We start from the raw sequence: 25356 nt of genomic DNA, 5'->3' as shown, positions 1-25356 counted from the left end.
ATAAGGTGGTTACTGGAGCACTGACATATCCATTCTCACCACTGGACTCTTCAGTTTACCATGAAACGTTAGGACGTGCTCCATGAGAGCAGGGCGTTCCATCCATCCCACTGCCCATTGCCATACCTCCAACACCTAGAAGTGTGCCTGGCACACAGTAGGTGCCCAATAAATGTGTCTAATGAATGAATGACCTGTACAAGAATAGGCATGTGTTGGCATAGGTGGCCCATGGAATACAGCTTGAATATCGAGACTTCTAAGTGGTGAGCAGCCTGGCGCTGAGTTAAGGAATGGGTTCTAGAGTGAGACCAGAGGTTAAATCTCTATCTACCACTGGACAGATGTGCAATCTTGGGCAAGTCACCTGACACAACCAAGCCCCCAACCTTCCATTGATAAAAACTGGAAAGACTGAACCTATTTCCGAGGGAAAGGATTAAACAGGATGGCCTGAGTAAAATATTTATATTCTGGTCAAGTCAGCAACGTTGATTCATTTGATGGGGTACCACACCATCAACCTGCAGGCCCATCTGAAACATATGGCAATGACAGATGAAATATCTTTTTAAAAGAAGAGTAAAATTAAGGAGCCGTAACCTCAATTAGACGTGACACACATCTCCATGAACCAGCAACAAGAGAAACTCCAAGTGGTACAGAGATTTGAAGCCACAGGCAACGGTAGCTGGAGGTCAGCTTCTGAGGGGTACAGTGCTGCCACCCAACATAAGGATGGGAAGGTCCACCCGCTGCCTGAAGGAGACTCGGCCTGGGCTGGCAGCCTTGACTGTCGCCACTTGCTTCATCCGAGCAGTGTGATGTCTTCGGTAGCTCACTACATTGAACAAATGACTGCTTCCTTTCTCAAAGGTTCCCTTCCAACCAGCCCTGACTCACAAAGCAGGCAGCAGCTCTCCTAAGACTCCTCTTTCCTGCCTTCTTAACTCCCTTACCTCTGCGCTTTCTTTCAATCCATTTCTTATTTATAGACAGTCTTTACATGGTATCCCTTCTGTGATTTAACATGTCTTAATAATACCACTTCTTCTAAAGGAAGCCTTTCCCAATTATTTACACCTTGATAAGTAGTTACCTTCAAATCCTCATAAACCATCTCTTTACGTGGCACTAACTTGTAGAAGGTAGCGATGAAGTTACTTAATTCTCAGAATGAACCATACAAATTACAACCTACCTTCTGAAGCGAGAGACAGAGAGAGAACATAAACAAAAACAAAAGCAATGCAAGTTCATTTTTCATTCATATTTACTGTGCCAAATGAAGGTTTTATGAAGCTTTGAGTAATATATATTTGTTCTCTTACATAGGCAACACATCCCCTGTAGATGGTAATGTATGGGGAGTAACACCCTCCTTAATCTAGACTTTCTGGACACGAGGAGAAGGTGTTGAAACCCCCTCTGTGTGGGTACAGGACCACAGGCTCTGATGGGCTTTCCTGTTGCAGGACAGTGACAGCAAAGGTAACTGTTATTGGGCTTCGGAGGACACAGGGAAACTAGCAAGGGACTTAAAAAGCAGTGTGAGAGGAAGCAGGAGGGGAGGGAACACCAAGTACACAGGAGGACTTATGGACATCTGCGCGCTCCAGACACCTGTGCCCATCCCAAGGTGGGTGTGAGGAACTGAACCAGGGATGCCAGTAATGAACCAGGACCCTCAAGTGGAGCCAAAGTGATCCCAAACAAGAGCACTCCCAGACCCCCTGCAAAAGCAAAGACAAACCCTCCAGAAAAAAATGGGATTCAAACCAGACCCCTAGCAAAAGCAAAGACAAACCCTCTGGAAAAACAGGATTCAAGCAGATTAAATCTGCATCCAATGAAATCTGATCTCAAAATCATATCACAAAACATACAAGAAAAGAAGCCATCGTGAGAGATGGTAGAAATAACCAACAGCTTTCGACAACCAAAGACATACTTCGGATAGAAGAATGATCAGATACAGAGCACGAACTCTTCCATTATAAATGTTTCAGAAAATAAAAGATGTCTAAAAATGAACAAGGATCAAGAGACCATCAAAAGCAACCAGCCACGTATGAATATCAAACCAAAAGAAGTTAAAACATAGAAATTAAAAGCTCAATAGCACAGTGAAGCAGCAGATTAGACCCAAATGGAGAAAGTGCCCTGGGGAGAGACAGCCGAGGCCGCCTGGCAGAGCACAAGGCCAGGAGACAGGGTGGGGAGGACAGAGGTGAGCCTGAGGGATGCGGAGGACAGACCAAGAAGTTTGCATGGGAATCCTAGAAAATACGGCCAGAAAGAAGAGGAAAGAGTCAATATTTGAGAAGAAAGTAGCAGAGAATTTTACAGACATTATAAAAGATTTGAATCCAGAAATATAGGAAGCACACAGATACAAAGCAAGAAATTTTCAACTAGACATTTCGTGGTGAGACTGCAGAACCAAAGGGTAAATTAAGACAAGATTGTTAAGCCAGAGAGAAAAGGCGTTTAAAGGAACAGCAATTAGACTGAGAACAGAGCTTAAAACTGCTGCGACGGCAACTGAAAGATAGTAAGATCATACCTGTAAAGTGTAACATAAATGCTTTTATTACTACTACTACTTCCAGTAATAAGAAATAGCACCAGTGTGGAGACAGCGAAGATTAATCGAAAGCAGATAAAATTGAAGGGATTATGTATGGCTCTTAAAAGAAGGACCGTGCCCATAAGTTTTAAAACTGGTGATAAGACCATATGCCTTGAATTCTTAGAAAAATATATAATTTACCAAAGCAGAATCAAGAAGAAATATTAAACCTGAATCATCATAGAGTAATCCAAAAACTATTAAAGAAATGGAAGGAGTAGTTAAAGTCCTCCCACTAAAAAAAAACATAACCAAAAAAGCACCAGTTTCAGATGGTTTTTACAGGGAAGACTAAAAAAATTTCCAGGAGCAGATGAGTCCAATCTTATACAAACTATTTTATATAACAGAAAAAGAACAGACACTTCACAACAGGTCCTGTAACCTTTGTAACAGAATCATTCAAAACAGCATGAGGAAAGGAAATCCAGACCAACCTCAGTTGTGAACATACGTCCAAAAATGCAAACATAATACTAGCCTTCCCAAAACTCAGAACTGGAATTCACCACATTAATATTCATGAAGAATCGTCTTAATCAATGCAGAAAAAAACTTTTCAAAACTTCAAAACCCATCTATGATTTTTTATAAATCTTACCAACCTAGGAATAGAAACAATCTTCCTTATTATGATAAAGAGTAACTACCAAAAATTTACAGAAAACATTATTCGTAATGATGAAACATTAACAAAACTCTCTTTAAATCAGAAACAGGAAGACCACCTTTATCATTCCCATTTGCCAGCACGCTGCAGGGCCGAGCCAGTGGAGGAAGACAAGGAGACCAGAGTCACCTTTATTCCCAGACCATCTGCCTACCTACCAAGAAAACCAAAACCATCTACAGATGAAATGCTGGAATTAAATCATACATCCACCTGACCCGGCAGTGGGAATGGAATGAACGAACCAGCACTAGATTCAAACACACAGATAAAGGTTAGAAATAACGTTGACTGTGCACCAGATGAGACCATGTTTATGACACTCAAAACCAAACAAAACCCCATGGTGCATTGTTTAGGGGTACAAATGCTTGTGGAAAATCATCTTTGAAAAGAAAGGGAATGGCACAAAGGGCATGGCATGCCTGCCTTTGGAGCAGAGAAGGGATGGGGTCAGGGGAGAGGCAACTGCCGCTTCTGGATCTTAAACTGGAGGGAGGGTAAGGGGGGGGGGACAAGCACGCAAGCTTTACCCTCACGCTTCAGAACTTGCATATGGGGACTTTCCTGGTGGTCCAGTGGGTGAGACTCCGCACTCCCAATGCAGGGGGCCTGGGTTCGATCCCTGGTCAGGGAACTAGATCCCACACACATGCCGCAACTAAGATCCCACACGTGGCAATGAGGATCCTGCGTGCTGCAACTAAGACCGGGTGCAGCCAAATAAATATTTTAAAAAATAAATAAGTTTATATGACCTTTTCGAAGAGCAACTTGGCAATATCGATATTTAAAATGTGCATACAACTTCCCATCTAGGTACCCATACAGGAAAAATTCTCCCACAAGGAAAACAAATCAGAAGAACATTCTTAGCAGCATTGTTTGTAAAAGAGGAAGGCAGGGTATACATGTCCATCATTTTTACTTATCTTCAAGTAAAATTAAAGATCTAAAATACCATATTTTTGACAAGAATCTTAAAAGCTAAATGAATTAATAAAAACTTACTTCAAAAAGAAAGAGGATGGAGTCCAGCTCCTCCCTTTGTGACTTATTATTCCCTGGAATATATAAAAAAAAAATCAGTTATCATGACAATGTACAAATTTTAGGATATTAAAAATTATGCTAAAAGGTATCTTAAAACATTCAAGCCTCAACATACAGACATTCAGTCAAAGATCCCGGGAGGTGCTGTGCAGCCTGCGTTACGGATGCAGATGCGTGGCGGAGCCAGACTGCCCAGGGCCGCGTTCAGCAGAGCTGCTCCTTGCTAGCTGGTGACACACAGCTTCCAGGCTTTCTAAGTTTTAATCAACAGTGGAGCATCTTCCCCCACAACAAGAGGGGTCCACTTCTCCAGCCCTTGAATTTGAGAGGCCCTGTGACCTGCTCTGCTCCCTGATGACAGCAAATGTGAAGCGAGCTTGAAAAGCCTTCCGCACCTGTGAGTGTGGAGCCCTAAGGCCACCGTGTGAAGGAGCCCAAGAGAGCCTGCCAGCTGGGGAAGAGGGGCCACATGGAGGAGCACTAAGGCACCCTGGGCATGGCTTGTTAACCAGGACACGTGTGAATGAGGCCACCCGCCACCAACTGGTCAGAGGCGTGAGCCAGCCCAAACCAGAGGAACTGTCCAACAGACCCAGAAAATCACAAGCTAAATGACTGGTAGTTGTTTTAAGGTGCTCAGTGTTGGGATGGTCTGTTGTGCAATTTGTTACACAGCACAAACTGACTGATGGTCTTGAACCGCTACATGTTCCTAAGGATAGAAGGAGCAAAGGGGGGGAGGGGGTGGCCTTTTAAAAACAGGATTCTAGGTTGTAGGGGGTTTTTCAGATATGGATTTTAATTTTTTTCCTTGTTATTGATCATACGTAATATCACATTTGTCTCCTCCACACACCTGTGAAAAATAGTGAAGTGGAACAGAGCTAGGAAGCAAGATAAAAATCACATAATTTCATATTTGAAATATCTACCACATTTGGCAAGAAAAAAAATTTAAGTTCAAGATTTATACCAATTTATAAGTCACAGGGGAAAAAACTGAGAAATTCATTTAAAAAGAACACATGTTGGCATGCTGGGTACATGCCCACATGTGACCTGACCTACTAGAGGCTGGAGCAGCGCCCCTTGCAGGGCCTGAGCATCAGCTGTGTGGCCTCCCCCAGCCCCCCTCCATGCTCGGCCTCTGCCTCAGTCTCACAGGAACAGCCAGGGGTCCACACGCTCCTCTCCACGGCCTCTTCTTTCCATATGACCCTGTCTCAGCCCATCCCCACACCGGGCACCATTTGCTGCCTCCTGTTCCTCAGCCTGCGACCAGGGAAACGCGCCCCTAAAACCTTCCCGGGACTGCGCAGCTCCTCTGGCTTCATCCTCACAGCTTCGCAAAGACCACCTCCCGTGCAGCTCACTGTCTCACTGCCCGTTGCTCCATCCCTGTCTGTCTGCCTTCTGATCCCGCTGGCCGCTCAGAACATTCCTTTCAATGACAACACCCTTCCCCGTCCTGCTGGTACTCAACTCTCTGCACTGGCAGGCGCTGCTGACCTTTCATCCCTTGAACTCCTCTATTCTGAGGCTTCCTGGCACCCTCCCGGCTACCCCCCTTATTTTCCTCTGTCTGCCCAATAAAAGAAGGAATTCCCCCAAATCCCTGACTGCCACTCTCTCGCTCTGCATATACTCTCTCCCTTGGCAACAGGATGACTGCACCTCCCTTCTCCCAAGCTCCAGTCCCTATAATTTAACAGCCCACCTAAGCCCAGGTGTGCCCCGGGCCCCGCAGACGCAGACTGCCAAAAACCGGGCTCACCCTCTCGTCCCTCACACCTGACTCCCCTGCAGGGCTCCCTCTGCTGCAAGGGCAGCAGAGGAACCAGACTCAACATCCTGAAAGCATCTCTGGCTTCCCCCTCTGGGATCCCTTTTCCCATATCCACGTCTCACGATCGGTCGGTGTACCCACAGACCCCTAACACTTTCTCTGCCCTCAACTGCCATGTCCCTGGAGCAGGCGTCCCCAGACCTCACACGGATGACAACATCAGCCTCCTAACTGGTCTTCCTCCCTCCGGTTCACTCACCACATTATAAGACACTGTCTTAGTAGCCAATGTTTTCGAGAGCCCTGACCACTCAAAGAACGAAGTTCAGATGCCTTAACCTGGAATTGCAGGCTCCCCACGAGGCAAGCATAAACCTCTTTCATACATCTGATGTCGAGAGAAAAAGAAATGCTTTCCCCAGACATGCCCCAGAGATGGCCTCCCTGCCGTCGCTCATTCTCTACCCTCCGTCCCCAAGGCCACCTCGTCCCCAAGGCCACCTCGTCCCCAAACCTCCCTCATGCACTCTACGGGAAATCAGCAGCCACAGACGGGGTGTCTATATCTGACAACACATCTACTTTCTGACCTAGTCCACGGTGAACCACGCCTATGGCTTATTCCCTGACCCATCCGCAACTACCGCCACCTATGACGCATGTTCAGCAGCTGATACGTCTCCGGATTCCTCTCAGGAATCTAGCCCAGTGCCTTGCTCATCGTCAGCTTCAAATCCTGGATGGGTGAATAAATGAAGAATTAAACAGGAGAGGGAGACAGAGCTGCCAGGGCCAGGGTCCAAAAGGCCAGGGTCCACAAGGGCGAAAGGCACCCTTCAGGATGCTAAAGCATGGATGGTCTAGGCCCCAGGTAGAAGATGCTCTTGCCTGTGGGTGAGCAACACAGATGACATTTCAATGTCTATCCATCAACCTATCATCTGTGTTGTTTATTTAATGGGAGAAATATGAAATAGAACAGTGCTTCTCAAACTTGAGAGCACATGAGTATCAGCGGAGGGCTTCTTAAAACACCAATTGCTGACTTTCCACCTGCAGAGTTTCTGATTCAGGAGGCTTAACGAGTGTCCAGGTGATACCCGTGCTGCTAGTCTAAACACCACAAGGCGCTCTGAGAGCCACTGGTACAGGGAAGGTGCTCTGAACACGGCATCAAGAAGCCTGGTTGCAATTCCGGCTATACAGTTAACTGAACAATCTGTGTGGCCTCAGGCCAGTGATATAACCTCTCTGGACACGGTTTTCTCAACTCTAGAATGATGACTGTGAAAAACCCAATCTCCTGAGCCCCTTCCAACCTTAAAACTCTGTGGTCCTGACTCAGTCACTCAGCAGTCAGTCACCCAGAACAACGGCACTTCTGCCCAACGCAGTGCTGCAACTGTTTAAAACTGTGGTGGATATACAGGTGCTAACGTGCAAGGATTTCCAAAACACATTACATAAAAGTGAAAGATGATGATGATAATGACAGCCAACAGTTACCACGGACCACGTGCCACGCTTTGTCCTGGAATCCCAGGACACGTGTCAACCCACTTAATGCTGACAGAAGGAAACTGAGTCACAGATGAAGTAACCTGTCCAAGGAGAAACAGCTAGAAGGGTAGGGCAAGGACCCAAACCTGTCTGGCTCCCCGGGCTACTCTATCCTGCCACATAAATACAGAGCAGAATGTGCAGCGTGACTTTATTGGCTTGGTTTTCAAGAATATTTCATGTACGTATTGGGGTGGCCAAAAGTTCCATTCGGTTTTTTCCGTAAGATGGTCTAACAGCACTTAATTGTCTTAAACTTCATTTGAAACAATTTTGCTAGATTGTATTGTGACAGGTCACATCAGCATGCATTTAAAAAAAGACATCAAAATGGGTGAATTTTTGTGTAGCCATTTTATTATTGAAGATGGAAGAAAAAAGCAACATTTTTAGCATATTATGCTTTATTATTTCAAGAAAGGTAAAAACCCAACTGAAACACACAAAAAAAGATTTGTGCAGTGTATGGAGAAGGTGCTGTGACTGATCAAATGTGTGAAAAGTGGTTTGCAAAGTTTCATGCTGGAGATTTCTCGCTGGACGATGCTCCACTGTTGGGTAGACCAGCTGAAGGCGACAGAGATCAAATCGAGACATTAATTGAGAACTGTCAATGTTATACCACCTGGGAGATAGCCGACATACTCAAAATATCCAAATCAAGTGTTGAAAATCATCTGTACCAGCTTGGTTATGTCAATCGCTTTGATGTTTGGGTTCCACATAAGTTATGTGAAAAAAACCTTCTTGACCGTATTTCCGCATGAGATTCCCTACTTAAACGTAAGGAAAACAGCAAATTGTGATGGGAGATGAAAAGTGGATACTGTACAATAATGTGGAATGGAAGAGATCATGGGGCAAGCGAAATGAACCGCCACCAACCACACCAAAGGCCAGTCTTCATCCAAAGAAGGCGATATTGTGTATATGGTAGGATCGGGAGTCCTCTATTACGAGCTCCTTCTGGAAAACCAAACAATTAATTCCAACAAGTACTGCTCCCAATTAGACCAAATGAAAGCAGCACTCGACGAAAAGCATCCAAGGTTAGTCAACATGATCTTCCATCAGGATAACGCAAGACCGCATGTTTCTCTGATGACCAGGCAAAAACTGTTACAGCTTGGCTGGGAAGTTCTGATTCATCTGCCGTATTCACCAGATATTGCACCTTCGGATTTCCATTTATTCGGTTTTTACAAGATTCTCTTAATGGAAAAAATTTCAATTCCGTGGAAGACCGTAAAAGGCACCTGGAAAAGTTCTTTGCTCAAAAAGATAAAAAGTTTTGGGAAGATGGAATTATGAAGTTGCCTGAAAAATGGCAGAAGGTAGTGGAACTAAAGGGTGAATACCTTGTTCAATAAAGTTCTTGGTGAAAATGAAAAACGTGTCTTTTATTTTTACTTAAAAAAACCAAAGGCACTTTTTAGCCAACCCAATATGTATGGGCATAACCATAAACATATATAAGCACAGTATATTAATAAAATATACAGGACAGTTTGATAGTGGTTGCCTCTGCACAGCAAGACTGGGTATCTGGGCAAACAGACACATCAGTTTTCATTCCAAACCCTTTAGTGGAATCTGAATTTTTTTAATGATGTGCATACATTACTTCTCTTTCTTTCTTTTTGAGTAAATTATGCCTTGGCCGCTGAGCCTGCGCATCCGGAGCCTGTGCTCCGCAACGGGAGAGGCCACAGCAGGGAGAGGCCCGCGTACCGCAAAAAGAAAAAGCATGTAACTTGTGGCACATGACACACACAACCTCTCAGAACTTCCTGAATGTTTATTTAAAAAAACAAAAAACTTTGTACATCAAAAACATTTTGTAGAAATTCTTACCTTTTAATTTCAAACTATTTTCCAGTGTTATAAAATTTTCATAGAAGATGAAATATATCTGAGAATAGTTGGTCTCAAAAAACTGCTTAAGATCACTTGCATCCACGTTATCTGCAAAGAAAAAGTTCCCATTTATGACAAACTTACACAACCATCAGAGTTCACAATCTTTTCAGAAATGAAGGAATGTACAAACGAGCCATATCCCCTTATAAGACAAAACAAAGCAAAGTGTATTCCAGTCCACTTCTTTCTCCACCTAAGGAGAGCTCTGAGGTGGCCTGGGGCACCTCCCCTCCCCATCCCAGACCTCAAGGTCAGAGCCTGGGGGCACAGCACCTACGAGCAGCTAGAAGGCCAGGGGTAAGTGAGGGTCCAGGGAGGGACAAGACGACTTCCTGTTAGGGGTGGGGAAGTAAAAGTTCATGGAAGAGGTGGCTGCTGACCCAGACCATAAAGAGGGATGAGTCTGCACGGCTGAGAAGCAACTCTGCCAGGAGCCCGGCATGACCCAGAATCTCCTCCCTCCCTCCTGGCTCCCGTGCCACCGCCCAGAGGACAGCAGGCCCTCCCCCGACACCTGCCCACATCCACCTGGGCCACTTGCCACTGCGTCCCTCCAGCTTCTACGTGACCCGCCCCACCCCTGCGTGGACACGGCGGACCCGCCACGTGCTCCTAGCCTCGTCCCAGCAGTGTGTCTCCCAGCTGCACCAGTGTTGCTAAACCAGGGCTGCGGGTGGATCGGCAGGTGGTGCAGGGAACTTAGCCCAAGAACAGCTTCCCCGCACTCCCACCACCAGCCCTGGCCCCCGCAGGGGCTGAGCGACAACACAGCCAGCATCCCTCGCAGCTCCGGTCAGTCTCCCACTGTCAACACACCTCTGTACAGGTTCCTTAGCAAACAAGGTTGTCTGTGCGTTTACAGCAGTGTCCTGACCAAGGTGTTAGCTCTTTGGAAGAATACACCTTAGGAAACCTCAGGAAAATTAAAAACAGCTTCCTTAAAGTTCTACAAGACTACTCAAGAAAATAAAGTGTGTTGCTATTCAATCTATAACAGAGTCGTATCAGCTTTGGAGGGTCCTAATGTGAATTTGTATGAACACACCCACTGCTATGCTTACATTCCATAAAGTTAACACTCTTGCTGGTGAGTCTAGAGTTGTCTCCCTCTGATAACTACACAGCGCCTTTCATGCAAAAATCTGCCCTGGTTCTTTGAAACAATGCACATAAGGTGTTGGTAAAGTCATAGGAACTGCCAATTTCACTTTCTGTTTCTTGCCACAAATTAACACTGAGCACAGAGCAGTGGAAGTTCCTAGCAACTAACCAGTTTACCTTCGCCCAAGCAGGTAACAATGACATCAGGGTCCTTAACCCATGTGAATATCACCATTCTCACGAGCTACACAACCCTGCCAAGGAATCCTCAAGTGCCTTCTGCAGGATGTGTCAGTTCCAAGAGAGGGCTTTGTTCATGCTCATGCCAACACGAACTGCTCCCGGGACCGCTGAAACCTCCCCCGCCCCCCAGGCCACGTCAGGGCCTCTGCTCTGGGGCCCACAGCCCTATTCCTCCCCGTCCTAGACGGTGTCACACTGTACTCCACTCTTGGTGCAGCTCCTGACTTGGTTCCGATGGAAGGGTCTGTCTCCTCTGTTAGAGACAGTCCCCACCCTCACAGACCTCCTGTGTGTCTCTGCATCATCAGGCACCCTGCAGGGAATATAGCATTTAGCTCAATATTTTCTTGAACGAACTAAATAAAAGAAACAGCCTATAATATACAATCACAGGACAGTGACCAGAACTTGTAACCCATCAGATCTCATGCCGATGGGAAAAAGTGGCCTGACCCTTCTTCAGATCCTTGGGGTTATTAGGAGAGAAATGTCAACCCTCTGCTGAGGACGCCCGATTCCGCTCTGCAGCCCCAGCTCTCGCGGCCCCTGCTCCAAGTGAGGGTCTAAAGGCTTCTCGTTCTCACCCTCACTTTCTGCTCTTCCCGCAGGAACCACCCACTGCGCTGCTCAAGCCGAAACCTAGTCCCCATCCCGGCTCCTCCCAGCCCGTGTCTGGGGTGTGGGCTCCTCCACAGACCCACCAGGCACTGTACCCCCATCCCTGCCCACCACCCATCCCTGCCCAGGGTCCCCGCATCCCCACTTCCCCTCCACGGTCCCCTCTCCACACTGCCGTCAACAGTAAAATGGAATAAACCAAATCAGACCATTCTTTTACTCAAAACCTTCCAACAGCCTCCAGTTCTGCTTACAATAAAATCCAAACCCTTTACCATAGCCTGGCGGCCCTTCGGGCTTTCCTCCACTCAAGGCCAAGTCCGTCCCACACCACTCTCTCTGCGCCCTGCACTCTGGCCACCGTGGCTTCTTTCCATCTCCCAAGCTTCCCACACGTGTTCCCCACCCTGATCTTCATCCAGCTCATTCCCTCTCATCCTTCAGAGCTGGGACCCCACACAACCTCCACAGAGAAATCTAAGGAGACCCCGTGTCCCCAAGCATGGCCTCCATCACCCACCTCCTCCTTCACGGAGTCTGGCAGGTGGGCGGCCAACTGCTCGCCTGTGAATGGGCCGCAGCGAGCAAAGCATCCCCACGCTGAGGACGTGGGTACACAGGTACGGCAAGACAGCACAGAAAGGTTATGGGCCACCAACAGTCTACCTTCCCTCGCCTCCCCGGTCCCTCAGAAACACTCGAGTGTCAGCGACCTGAGCAAAGAGGGTCCTCGTCAAGGCTGAGGGGCTTCATGCAGACAGAGACACCCTCATGAGGCCAGAGTCCAGGCGGCAGCCACCTTCCTCCTCAGCCATTCACTGTCTTCCTTGTGGGTTAGCAGTGGATGGAGCTTAAAGTCCTCAGGACAAGACAAGCAGATGCCCTCCAGGTCACCCAGCACACAGTGAACGAAGGGTGTAACATCTGTAACGACTAGTTTATTTACCCACGTGAGGACTCCTCACTGGTCTGGGAGTCCCCTTCACGTGATCCCTGCCCACAGCACTTAAGATTAGTGGAGACTGTCTCATTTATTCATTTACTTCTCCACCGACCAGCACTCCACTAGAATGGAAGCCACATATGGGCAGGAATCACATCTGTTTTGTTCCCTGCTGTACTTCCAGCCCCAGGAATAGAGTTTGGTACCTGAAAGGTACCAAACAAAAAATAAATATCAAATATTTTCTATCTCTACTTCAAAACCTAGAATGTTTCCATGATGTCTTATTTTTGAAAAACAAGACTCATCAGATGAATATTTACAAAGCATAGATCTTGGAGAAGGCGGGCACTGGGAGTTAGCGTCCTGCAGAAGGGAACACAAGGGAGTATCACAGGTCTACTTTGTAACAAGGTAACTTCGAGAACCAAAGATATATAGGAGGAAGACTGCTCAGGAAAATAACAAAAAAAAAGCCTATGACCACAAACTTCCTTTCGAAAGACACTCTTCATCTGTTCATTCAAACAAGACTGAGTCCTGAGCCCTGCCAAATAGCCCTGCGCCAAATGCTGGGAAATTCCAAGAGAATACAGTGCAGGGCCCTCCAGGGTACAGGAACACAAGCGAGTAACGGAGACGGCAGCGTGCCTGAAGCTCAGGCAGGGCATCAAAGCAGGGAGTGACAAGGCCACCTGGGGAGGTTGGGAACATTAAAAACACCGTACATTTATGCTTTGAAAGACACACTTTCATGACTGTATTTTATTTGACCCTCACCACAACCCTGTGAGGGGGATGGGGCAGGTGTGGTTAAGACAAAGAAACCTCAGGTTCAGAATCGTCTGTAACCTGCCCAAGGTATCAGGCCAGTCAGAGACTCCTGTCCGGGTCTCCAGCTCAAACCTGAGCTACACAAAGGCCTCAGAAACAGACGGAAGAAGTCAAAACCAGAAATTGGGTCAGGAATATAGAGAAATACGTCGTCCCCTCGGGGATGGGATGTGCAGGAGAGCCCGAGGGAGAAGAGCAGGGGGATGAGAGGACAGGTAAGACATGAGGGGAGACGCAGCCCGGCTCCCCACAATGACCTCACAGCAACCTCCCCATGGCCTCGTGGGGCCAGTAAGGAAGCGGGAAGGAGGGGAAGTCCCCAGGTACAGAGCCCAGGCTGTAGACCACCTTTGAGGTGATGAGCCTGGGTGTGTTCGGCACCGACGCTAGCACGCTGCCTGGCTGGCATCACAAAACCCAGGCAAGTGCATTCACACTGACCACAGAGAAGCAAGCAGCAGCCCGCTTTACAGAGCTGGGGCCATTCTGGGATTTGTAAAGCAATCTCCTTTACCACCAACCAACAGCCAATCAACTGTTTCTATTATTTTCCCATTATATCTGAAAAATAATCTATATTCCACACCAGAAGCTACCCTCCCCTGGCCTTTTGTCCAGCTAAGCCTCCTGCTGACAATGATTTCCCCACATCTAGCTGGAAGACAATAGCAAAGCTTGAAGGCAGACCCTTTGGAGCAGACTGCCTGGGTTCAAGTCCAGAAGCTACAAGACCTGGGCGAGTTATTTAAAACACTTTGTGCCTCAATTTCCTCACCTGAGAAATGTGGCCAACGATGGTTCCTGGCCCATAAAATGAACGTAAGCAAAGTGCTCCTAAGTGTGTAGTCAGCATTACGTAAATAAATGTTAGTTGTTTTCCAATTACCTAGCTCCAGGCAAAGGCCATCTCACAAGGTGGGAATAACCCAGCTTCACCTGTGGAGCCATAAAACTCAATGATACGTGAAACTCACCCACTTAATGAGACCTTTGGAAAAGGCACAGCACTTAATCCCAATTCAGCAGCAGATGCTCCAAAACTAGTGGGACTGTCCCTCCACTTCCTCCCACATATAACCCTTCCCAATAGCAACCTTACTCCTTTTTAGTTGGGAGGATCATAGCCCAGCCTCATAAAAACCTGCTGCAGACCCTGAAAGCACCAAAGGAGGAGGGAATGTCCTTCTCAGACTTGGGGGCCCCGGTGGACACTGTCAAGAGGAAGAAGGGGTTCAGACCAGCTCCTCTGGAGTAGGGAGTGACCCCCAATCCTCCTGTCCTCCGTCCCCCACCCTCCCCAGGGCCAAGAGCCATCCCAGTGCTGCCTACACGTCTGCACGTAGATGAAGACGGTGTCATTTGCTATTTTACTCAGATTCCCTAGATACTGGCACTGAAGCACGATGCTCAAGATCACATGCCGGTGAAAGGGAAAAGGGGTGAGTGAAAAATTCAAGGCGAATGTGGCGACTTAATAAAACGTAATTTAGAAACAGTGAGAACAAGGAAAATAAATGAGTCAGACACAAGACAGAAAACACTGACAAGGAAAAATGTCATGAGTATGGCGCCTTTACTTAAGGGCTAATGAGATTTTGGTGATTCCACCTTTTCACAACTGCCTAGCTCCCTGCCCTCCTTCCCTCTTGCGTTAAGTACTTTGTAATAATGCCACGAACTATTCCCGCCCTCCATCCACTCCTTTAGAAAATGCCCACCCACACTGATCTGGGGCTGATCTCCCGACCTGCTGTGGACAACCTGTCATTAGAAGCCCGACGCAGCAGTGGCTGGAGAGTGTCGAGTAGTCTCTGGTTCAAAGAGACTGGGATTGACATATACACACTACTATATACAAAATAGATAATTAATAAGGACCTACTGTAACAGCACAGAGAACTCTACTCAATACTCTGTAATGACCTGTATGGGAAAAGAATCTTAAAAGAGTGGATATATGTATATGTATAACTGATTCACTTTCCTGTACACCTGAAACTAACACAACACTGTAAATCAACTATACTCCAATAAAAAGTTAAAAAACAAAAACAAAGGAAATGAGGAAACTCATGGAGCAGAGCAGGACCCAACCCCAGGCAACCTGCAGCCAGGGCAGTAGCACGCAGCAATGCAGATAGGTGAGGGAATAAAACAGATGCTTGTTGCCGTAAGGTCTCTGTAAGCCTGAGGTTTGGGATGGGTTGTCTTGCACCGTTGCTGTGAAAATGTTGGTGGGGAAGAAAAAGCAACTCATCACCAAGAAGTTTCACCGGCCATGAGAGCCGGCAAGCCCGTGAAGAGGTGCCCCAAGTACGACACATTGTCACCTCCGTCAAAGAAGGAAAAGGAGACAATATGGGTCCGAATAACAAGAGCTGCCAGCTGATACACACTTTCCTCAACAGAAAGTTTCTGCAACACTAACTAGAGTGCAGGCAGGGACTCCTTTTTCTGACACCAGCCGGTAGGTTTTAGAACCTCCTGTGTGCAATGCTGTTCCAAGGGCAGGTAACTGACCTGGAACTCACCTGGTGAGGAGGCAAGTCCTCATAATGAAGCCCTTTCAAGACTCAGCAGGTATTCGGGTCATAAGACAGCAGGTATGCTGACTATGCTTCAGTGGTAACGCAATACTTTTATGGTCATCCTTATTATTAAAGAGAAATTCACATCTGAAAATGCATCTATGTGCAGACCTAAAAGCGTCCTTGTGCTGATTACATGCAAATACAAAATCCTCGTGTGGATGGGGGCGCTAACCTGCATGGCAGATGGAGGCTCCGGCTTCAGTGGCTACAGTCTACACCCGCCCACCCGCCCCCAGGACACTCTCCAGAAGATTTCAGGGCCTGGCTCACTGTCTTTGCCCTCATAGCCAGCACTGATTGCCACATTTACACAGGTGATGCCCAACTTCCTTATCTCCACTGAGGTTGTCCTCCATGCCCCCTCCGCAACCTCTGCCCCCAGGCCCGCCCGGGCATCCCTCTAACCTCCCTGCCTCCCAATTCTGAACCCATTCTCCCTACCTCCCCTGCTCCCTCCTTCTGGAAACCTAATTCCAACAACTCTTCGACCTTCCTGGGTCCTTCAATCCAATGATCTCACCACTCTGTCATGATCTATGACCCCTCTGAAGTCTTCACTTCTTTTTCTCTTCCTAATTTGGTTTCCACGATCCACCTTTTTAATCAGCCCTGTCATTGTCCCTCAATCACCTCCCTTCCCCCTGCATCATATTCACTCCATAAAACCCCAGTCAGGGCTTCCCTGGTGGCGCAGTGGTTGAGAGTCCGCCTGCCGATGCAGGGGACATGGGTTCGTGCCCCGGTCCGGGAGGATCCCACATGCCGCGGAGCGGCTGGGCCCGTGAGCCATGGCCGCTGAGCCTGCGCGTCCGGAGCCTGTGCTCCGCAACGGGAGAGGCCACAACAGTGAGAGGCCCGCGTACCGCAAAAAAAAAAAAAAAAAAAAAAAAAAAAAAAAAACCCAGTCAGTTTCACCCTTAATTCAACCGAAAGTATTTATTTGAGCACAGGTCATGTGCCAGATAGCAAAGATTTTTTTAAGTTGTTGGTTTAAGTACTGAATAGATGTGAAAGAATGTTTTGTACATGTGCAACTGATGCTGTATAATAAAACAAGCACTTTAAACCCACTCACCAACTCAACCAAGCATCCCCAACCCCCACTTGACGGGGCTCCACACCATTCATCCAGTTCTCAGCCCTCTCTGGGGCCAATAGCTGGTGCGCATGCACCTCTGTGCCCAAGCGCCACGGAAGGAAGAGGAGCCTAGAACGCCGACATAATACTTTTGGAAGCACTTGGAGGCCTAAACCACATCTTCCTGTTTGTAGGAAATGAAATGAACTCGCATTTTAGCTCTGCTGATAACTGTGTTTCCTACATACATTATTACAGCCATGTTGGACTGTTCTATCTCTGTAGAATTTAAACTGAAAGCGAGAGTGGCCTGGAGCAAACGCTCCCGGTTTCCCTCCTGCCCCCTCGCCCAGCCACTCCCACGGCAGACCCTTCCTCTTCCTAATGGAGCCCCTGTTTGTTCAGGGACCATCCACCCCGCAAATCCGTGTGCCCTTCGTGGGGGTGGGACCTGATGCTGCTGAGCCAATTACTGTGGCATTAGTCCCCTGCCAGCTATGAGTTTAGACTCAAGCCTGTGACCCAGTGCTGGCCAACAAGCAAGGGGAAGAATTCTGGTGGAGATGCCTGGAAACGGGTCATTGTTCTTAAAGGGACACAAAGCAGAAGTGCTTCTTTCCTCCTGCCTCTGGACGCTGTTCCGTCCGGGTGCGATGCCTGCAGTTCATTTTGCCACTGAGGGGACAAACCTCTGCCATGCAGAGGACACTAAAGAGGGCAAAGCAGGGAGGGGAGAGCGTGCGGATGGGCACGTCACTGAGCTGCCGTGCCAGCTGGCTCGGGGGGCCACCTGCTTTGGGACCGCTTTCTATAGGAGAAAAAATTCTTCATCATTTATGTTTATATTTGGGTTTTCTGTTACCTATATCCAAAAACATCCTTGTAGATACTGAAGTAAAATCTGACAGTAGAACAGGAAACAAATCCTAGTATAATTGAAAGGTTGTAGAAGTTATATTCATCCCACTTTGTTTCCTAAGATGTATTATTTTCATTTCTTTATACCTATATGGTAGCTAGGTGCAGAAAGTAAAATTCTTAGAAGTCAGAAAGATGTTAACACTTTGTTATCCTGGATTGATAGTCCCCATGTAAAAGTGATTCTGATGACGATATACTCCACGTACCCAGAGCTCTAATTTTTAAAAGTAGAGCTACTTTTATCTTAAACATTTTTGACACACCTGTCTCAAAAGCAGGACTCAAACATTATTTTTAACGGATATCAAGTGCCAACACAATAAAACAAAAATATATACACCAATGAAATATAATGTTCAAATCTAATGTGTTTTATATACATGTTTTTTTTTTTTTTTTTGCGGTATGTGGGCCACTGTTGTGGCCTCTCCCGTTGCGGAGCACAGGCTCCGGATGCGCAGGCTCAGTGGCCATGGCTCACGGGCCCAGCCGCTCCGCGGCATGTGGGATCCTCCCGGACCGGGGCACAGAACCCGTGTCCCCTGCATCGGCAGGCGGACTCTCAACCACTGCGCCACCAGGGAAGCCCATATACATGTATTTTTTATGAAGTATAGTTGATGTACAGTATTATGTTACAGGTATACAATATAGTATTTCACAGTTTTTAAAGGTTATACTTTATTATAAAATATTGGCTACATTCCCTGTGTTGTACAATATATCCTTGTAGTTTAACTTATACATAACAGTTTATATTTTCATATATCTATTTCTTTTGTAGGAATCAAGTTTCATCCGATTTTTTGAGGCGATGCATAACTACTTCTACTTTTCTTGATCTGAACTGGCCTATATTACAGTCAAAACCACTCACTAGGGAAAGAGCTGGAGATAGAAATAGATAAAACAGGAGCTAAATGGTAACCTCTCCCGCTCCATTTCTAACAAGTAAGGCAGCAGAAAAGTGGTGCTGAGGGCAGAGAGCCGTCTTACTTACGTCAAATAATTATTATTAATAAGCATAATAACGGCTTACAAAAGGGCTTTGTATATATTAACTCAATTAAACCTCCAACAGCCCTAGGAAGCAGGTACTGTCCCACCACCAGGTGAGGGTCAGAGAGGTTAGGTCCCCGCCAGGACTCGAACCCAGGCAGTCCGGCTCCCGCACCGCTTACCTAAGTACGTCTAACGTTAGCTGAAAGTGATGGAGGAGGGGCAGGGAAGTACACCTGGAAACACAAGATTTTTAAGTCCATAAGAGAGAGCTGGTAGATGTCCCGGAACTAAATAGATACTAAACCCCAGGGAGGACCCAGAAGTTGGTTTATTTAGGACACCAGAGCCAGCTTGCAAGGGGAATGGCCTTCCTCCATGATAGGTTAAAAGGGCGGCCTTTCTATGAAGCTAATTCCGCAGAGACTGAGACGGCCCTCCCCAAGGAGCTCTCTTTACTTCCAGAAAATCATCCCACTGTCCCCTGCCGCATCAGCAGCTGCAACACCGTCAGCCCCACTCATCCTCATATAAGAAACCAAACGCCCCTCTGGCCACCGGGCAGTCACCCTGCTCCCCCCAAGCCGGGGTCTGCTGACAGCATGGAAGGGCCTGGCACTGCCAACCTGAAGAATGGGCAGTGGATAATTTGTTGCGTGAGTCCAGTGGGACCCGATAGGGCCATTTAAGTATCATGTAAGCCTTCACTTACTCATGTGAAAAATGTCCAAGGCGTGTTAGGTCAAAAATACAGTGTCAGCCCACGTATAACAACTATTCATGTAAGACCGTGTTTATGTGTGTACCTACAAGACACAGAGAGAGAGGTTGCACGTAAGCAACAACAAGAACAGAAAGCATGTTTACCAAAATTTTAACAATGGTTATCAGAGGACTGCAGAATGTGAAGAGCTTTTTCATACTTAAATTATTTTTTGCTTATTCGTATTATTCAAATGTTTATAATGAGTATGTAAAATTTTATAACCAGAAAACAACTACTATTTTTCAGAAAAAACTATTATTCATTTCAGAAAAAAAAAGCTGCCAGAGTATTTAGAAAGAACTTGTTTTCAAAGCCTGACTATGTACCATAAAAAAGAACAGCAGACGTGACATCAGCCATAGTTTCCTCCAAACGTGTCTTACTTTTGAAACTTGAAGAACATTGAAGACCTAAACAATACGTACAGTAGTATCTTTGCCAAGACTAAAATGCCCTAAAAACAGAAAATAATTTAAATTTCCTCTGCCCAACATTGGCGTTAGACCTCTTCTGTAATAACACGTACGTTGTACATAATGCCTTGTAATGATCTAGGTGTAGAGGACTTCTGCTGTCTTTAGAGAAAGCTATGTTTCTCTAATTGTCATTTACTGGAAAGGGTAGAAAAATGATAGGTCGGGCAGGAAGAAACGGTCTCTGTCCAGCCACTCAACAGCTTGAACTGAATAGGAACAAGCAAAGGTGTGACACCTCTGAATGCAAAAAGGTGATGAAATTTCCAATCACCGGCAGGTTCACTTACAAGACCTGGTGGCCTTAGCACACGTCAAGTCCTGTTTAAACCTGGACTGATCACCGACCGCGGAGCAGACTCCCCTTCGGCGCACGCTCAGCAGCAACACCAGGTCCTAGAAACCACACGTCTTTTCAATTAACACTGAGCCAAAGACCAAGACTCCCTCAGGCCTTTGCATTAAGAAACAACCTAGAGGGAGTCCCGTGGTGGTCTAGTGGTTAGGATTCGGGCTTTCACTACCTAAGGCCCAGGTTCAATCCCGGGTCAGGGAACTGAGATCCTCCAAGCTGTGGCGGGGTAGCCAAAACAAACAAACAAAATTTATTTTGAAATGGCTCAAGTTCTTAAAAAAAGAAACACAACTTAGAGCACAAACAGCGTTCTAATTTAGCAGGTACCTGAAACTGAGCCCGTCTGCTGCCTTTCTCACCATTCAGAGATTAATTAACATTGCACTGACCCATCAACGTTTTCCTGTGCTCATTCATTTCCAGCCACTGGCTGATCTCCATTTCTTGTCAGCATCAGGGCACTTTCAAAGATACCTACTCTTTGGCTCTTACTAGAATTTGGGGCGACGTAGTAAGCGCATCTACACACTATCACAAGCTCGGTCTGCTGTGTGGCCCCATCTCACGTCTGGCGCACTCAAGCATTCCTGCCCCACTGGTCACGGTGGTCCTGGCCTGTCTTCTTATCAGGACCCACTGCTGCAACAAGGAAGGACCAGCCACGTGTGCCAGCTAGGGCTCCCCGGCCACGGCTGGCTTCTCCTCTCCAGCACTGCTTCTTTCTCTCCCCTCTTCTCTTTTCTGTCTGCAGTCACTGTTCCGTTTGGGGGCAAAGGCCATCTCCCTAGGTGTCATTTCTTCATTTGTGACTTAGGTGTACACATACATTTTGAATATCTATTTATTATAATTTTTCCTATTAATATGTAGGAGCTCTTTATGTTTGGGGGATATAACTATTTCCTCTCCTCTAAGTTTCAAGTTATTTTTCCAGTTCATTATTTACTTTTTGCTTCAGTTAAAGATGATATGTTTGTATATGTATTTATTTTAGGAGCAGGAAGAAAGGAATGGAACCATTCTCTCAAAAGGAAGTATCTGCAACATGACACACGCACACACATACACACACATGCATACACACACGCGCACACACATACACACACACATACACAGAAAGACTATGTAATACTTTACTCCCACTCTGGGAGCTCAGCATAAGCTCTACTCTACCAAGCCTCTCTGGCCCAAACACATCCTCATCTTATCAGATACAGAATCCATGGAATAAAGAGGTTTACACTGTCGGCACCGGAAATATGACCAGACAGAATGAAAACACGCTAACCCCTTTAGAAAGCTGTAAGGAAGCAACATGTGTCCTCAGCTCCCCTCTCTTCCATGCAGTCCTGAAAATACTATCAAGATTTCACTGGAAGAATGTTCACCACTAGTTATAACAGGCCCTTTTCGGGGGATGGTAATTCAGTTTTGGTTTTTGTAAATTTAAAATTTGACAACAGTGTCTCTCCCATTTTGTTTCCATGAAAAAATATCTGGGGTACTTGCCTAAGCCTCACCCAAGCCTGTCCTTACCCACAGCCCTCTGGCCCCGCTGGCCCTCAGCCTCCACCCCAGTCAAGGTTTCCCCAACCTCTTCTCCCTTTTGTCCACAGGAATCGTCCTTTCTTAAAGCTCTTCCCCTTGGATCCAGGGGGTCGGTCTGACAGTGCACGCACACACGGGAGGAGAGAGGGCTCTGTCAGGAGAACTTAATTCGTGGTCTTGAATCTTTTTTTTTTTTTTCTGGCTGTGCCACGCGCCATATAGCATCTTAGTTCCCCAACCAGGGATCGAACCCACGCCCCCTGCACTGGAAGCGCAGAGTCTTAGCCACTGGACCGCCAGGGAAGTCCCTTGAATCATTACTTTAATGATGGGAACTTCTGGCTGGGGTAGGAAGGCTTCTAGAAATTTTTCTAAACATCCATAGCGGTGGCCGCTACTCTCCCCCAGACTGAGATCCATCTATGCGGAAATCACATTCTTGGTTTTTCAGAATGCAAGCTCAGGCGTGCCCAGTGCTGTGTACAATGCCTGGCACATGGTTGGGGTTGGATAAAAAATAACTGTTAAACGAATAAAGGGACTCTGGAGCCAGCTGCCTGGGTTCAAATCCTGACTCTGTCACTTACTAGCTGTGCAACCGTAGGCAACGTTCTCAACTTCTCTGGGTCTTACTGGTAAAATGGGGATAATAACATTCCCTATCCCACTTGGGAGAGGATTAAATGCATTAACACATGTGAAGTGTTTCTGCGGTACTTGGCACATGCAAAGCGCTGATTAAATGCTACTTATTATTATTACAAATAAGAAAGTAAGTCACCAAAAGGAATCAAGATGTACAAAAAGCTGCTGGTGTTCTCAACGTTATTTAGTATCAATATCACTTAGTGAGAGAGATCAGGCAGAACGCAGATAAGTAGAATACAAAACCAAAGGCTATAAATGCCAAATGAAAGGCACAAAATGCTATGGGAATTCTGAGGAAAGATCATTTCAGCGAAAAGGGACGAAGACACTTTGTGTGAAGATGTAATATACCTCTGCCGGCTCCTGGAAGAATTTTACATGACAGGTTGGATGACACCTCTGGGAAAAGGGACGGCATATTAGTTTGGGTTCTCCGAAAAGCAGACACCAAGACAGGAGTGTACACGCAGGAGGTTTACTGAGGGAGCTGTCTGTGAAGGATGAAGGGGAGGACCTGAGAAGGAAGGTCTGACCCCTGCACAGAAGAGGGGAGGGGAGGAGGGCTGAGGAGGAAGAGGCAGCACAAGTCTGAAAAGCTGCCGGCCAGGCCAACAGGGAGCCCTTGAGACAAAGTCTCCCTTCAGAGGCATCTGGGTCTCAAAGGAACGGCCACATCAGTACCCCCGCGTGTTCAGTAACTGGCTGGGAGGAGCCCAGGAGGAGCTCAGCTTTGGCTACACAGTGGTGGTGAATCCAAGGGCAGCATTGGGAGCAACGGCCAGTGGCGCTCCCCGGAGCACAGCTGATCTGAATGCTCACCCTCACAGCTCCCACAGCTGGGCACAAGCATCGTCCCTAGTACCTCCTGTGCCCTTGAAAGCCAGGTTGAGCCTCAATAAATAAATGACATCACTGAAACTCAAACACAAGACAACATCAACGGGTTCCTTATCTTTTTCAAAAGGAATTTTTTTTTAACTAAACCACAGTTGCAAAATCAAAGTACATATTTACTGTTAAAGATTACAACTACTTTTAAAATAGTGTTCAGTATCTTTCAGACGTGGTTTCAGTTTCTAAAACAACATAAAGGACATAAAATCGTTATGAAACATCTCTTTGCTAAATATCAAAGTTAAAATTCTGGAATGAGGATTCAGAACTAATGCAGAAACAAAGCTCTGCTAAGAACCTAGAGGGTAATAAATCCTTAGACAGCAATTTGATCAAATGAGAATACGAGAAAACATTTGCAAAAGCGTGAAGTGCTACATGAATGTGAGCTATGGATACAGTCAAGTTACGTCTTAGGTGGGGTTAAGTCACGTGAAAGGTAAAAATGGAGAAAATCACAATTACCCTTAAACATGAGCGGCACACCCAGCAGGGAAGATGTTCCCACAGTGACAGACATGAAGGAAAGAAGACCTCTGAGGACACAGCGAAGTCCCTTGTCCCTCCTCATGCCGCCAGGCAGGCACATGGTCGCTGAGTGGAAGGGCAGGCAGCATCCACATCACTTAAACTGTGCCCATTTTATTTATACAGATACACATCATATATATTTATATTTATATATATATAAATATATATACACATACACACACAGACCCATCCATCCTCAATCTGTAATTTCCCAGTCTCTTCCTGGCATATTAATGTGTACTCTTCCCATTGCAAGGCCCAGAAATCTTATATGACTCAAGCCGGCTAGAGCAAAAACAGGGTGCTCCAGGCTCCTACAACTGAGAAGCTCGGGGTGGGGATGGCACAGACAGGGCTGAGCCCCTCAGCTCACACAGGGTCCACGGACGCTCCTCACTCTCCATCTCTCCGCTCTGCTTCCCTCTGACTGTGAATTCAATTTGAGGTGTGTGCTCCCCACATGGAGGGAAAGATGAACACTGGCAGCCCAGGCTACATCCTCCTGGTCTGTAATCCAAATGCATGGGAGCTCTCACCCGCCAGGAATCCATGTTTCAAACCTCAGGGAGACTGGGACTCCTGGACTATCACCGAGGGAAGGCACTGGATTTGGTGGCTCCTCTGCTTAAAACTCTTCCCCGGATTCCAAACGTCCACCCATGGCACAGGGTAAAGGACAGTGTGCACTTAGCCACGTGGTGGCCACACCATCACCTCTGCACAAGCTCCTCTCTCGGCAGTCCCCTTGCCCCCAGCCTGCCCACCTGGGAAACCCGTGTTCATTACTCCAGACCCACCTCAGCCCCGCACCCCTAAGGAAGCACTGGCAGCCTCTCCAAGGGGCCCTTCTGCTGTGCCTCCTCTACACCTGCAGCCACCTGTACAGTCCCACCCACCACACGCACTCCCCCACCCCTACCCCATCCCCACACCCCAGCACTAACATCCTCGTGGTAAATGCAGCTGTTTACCTGTCTGTCTCCCCTAACAAACAGTAAATCCTGGGCTTGTGCCGTATTGATCTCTGAAGACACAGCCCTACCAAGCAGACACACACACACACACACACACACACACGGACTCGAAAAAATGTACGTGAAACTGAATTTTTTAAAAATCCAAGAACAAGATAGTTGCTTACTACATTTATATATTAATTATTCTTGATTTTACAGTAGAGTAACATATTCCT

The 25356-nt window shown here is 46.7% G+C and overlaps 1 protein-coding gene across 3 annotated transcripts in view; it reads right to left on the bottom strand.

Annotated features, from left to right (window-relative positions):
• RALGAPA2 (Ral GTPase activating protein catalytic subunit alpha 2) overlaps positions 1-25356 on the bottom strand; it is a 282721-nt gene that overhangs the window by 250047 nt on the left and 7318 nt on the right. For all 3 annotated transcript variants that reach the window (XR_013831632.1, XM_079945309.1, XM_079945307.1), the window contains exons 2-3: positions 9556-9666; positions 4314-4366 (exon numbers count right to left, since the gene is read on the bottom strand). Coding sequence is in view for 2 of the 3 variants with exons in the window: in XM_079945309.1 (XP_079801435.1) it covers positions 4314-4366; positions 9556-9666 (164 nt within the window). In the remaining variant the exon portion in view is untranslated. The remainder of the gene's footprint in view (positions 1-4313; positions 4367-9555; positions 9667-25356) is intronic.

This window comes from Stenella coeruleoalba, assembly GCF_951394435.1.
Source record: "Stenella coeruleoalba genome assembly, chromosome: 15".
Classification (NCBI taxonomy): domain Eukaryota; kingdom Metazoa; phylum Chordata; class Mammalia; order Artiodactyla; family Delphinidae; genus Stenella; species Stenella coeruleoalba.
The sequence above is the reverse complement of the archived record's forward strand: the minus strand, read 5'-3'. Positions and strand labels throughout refer to the sequence as shown.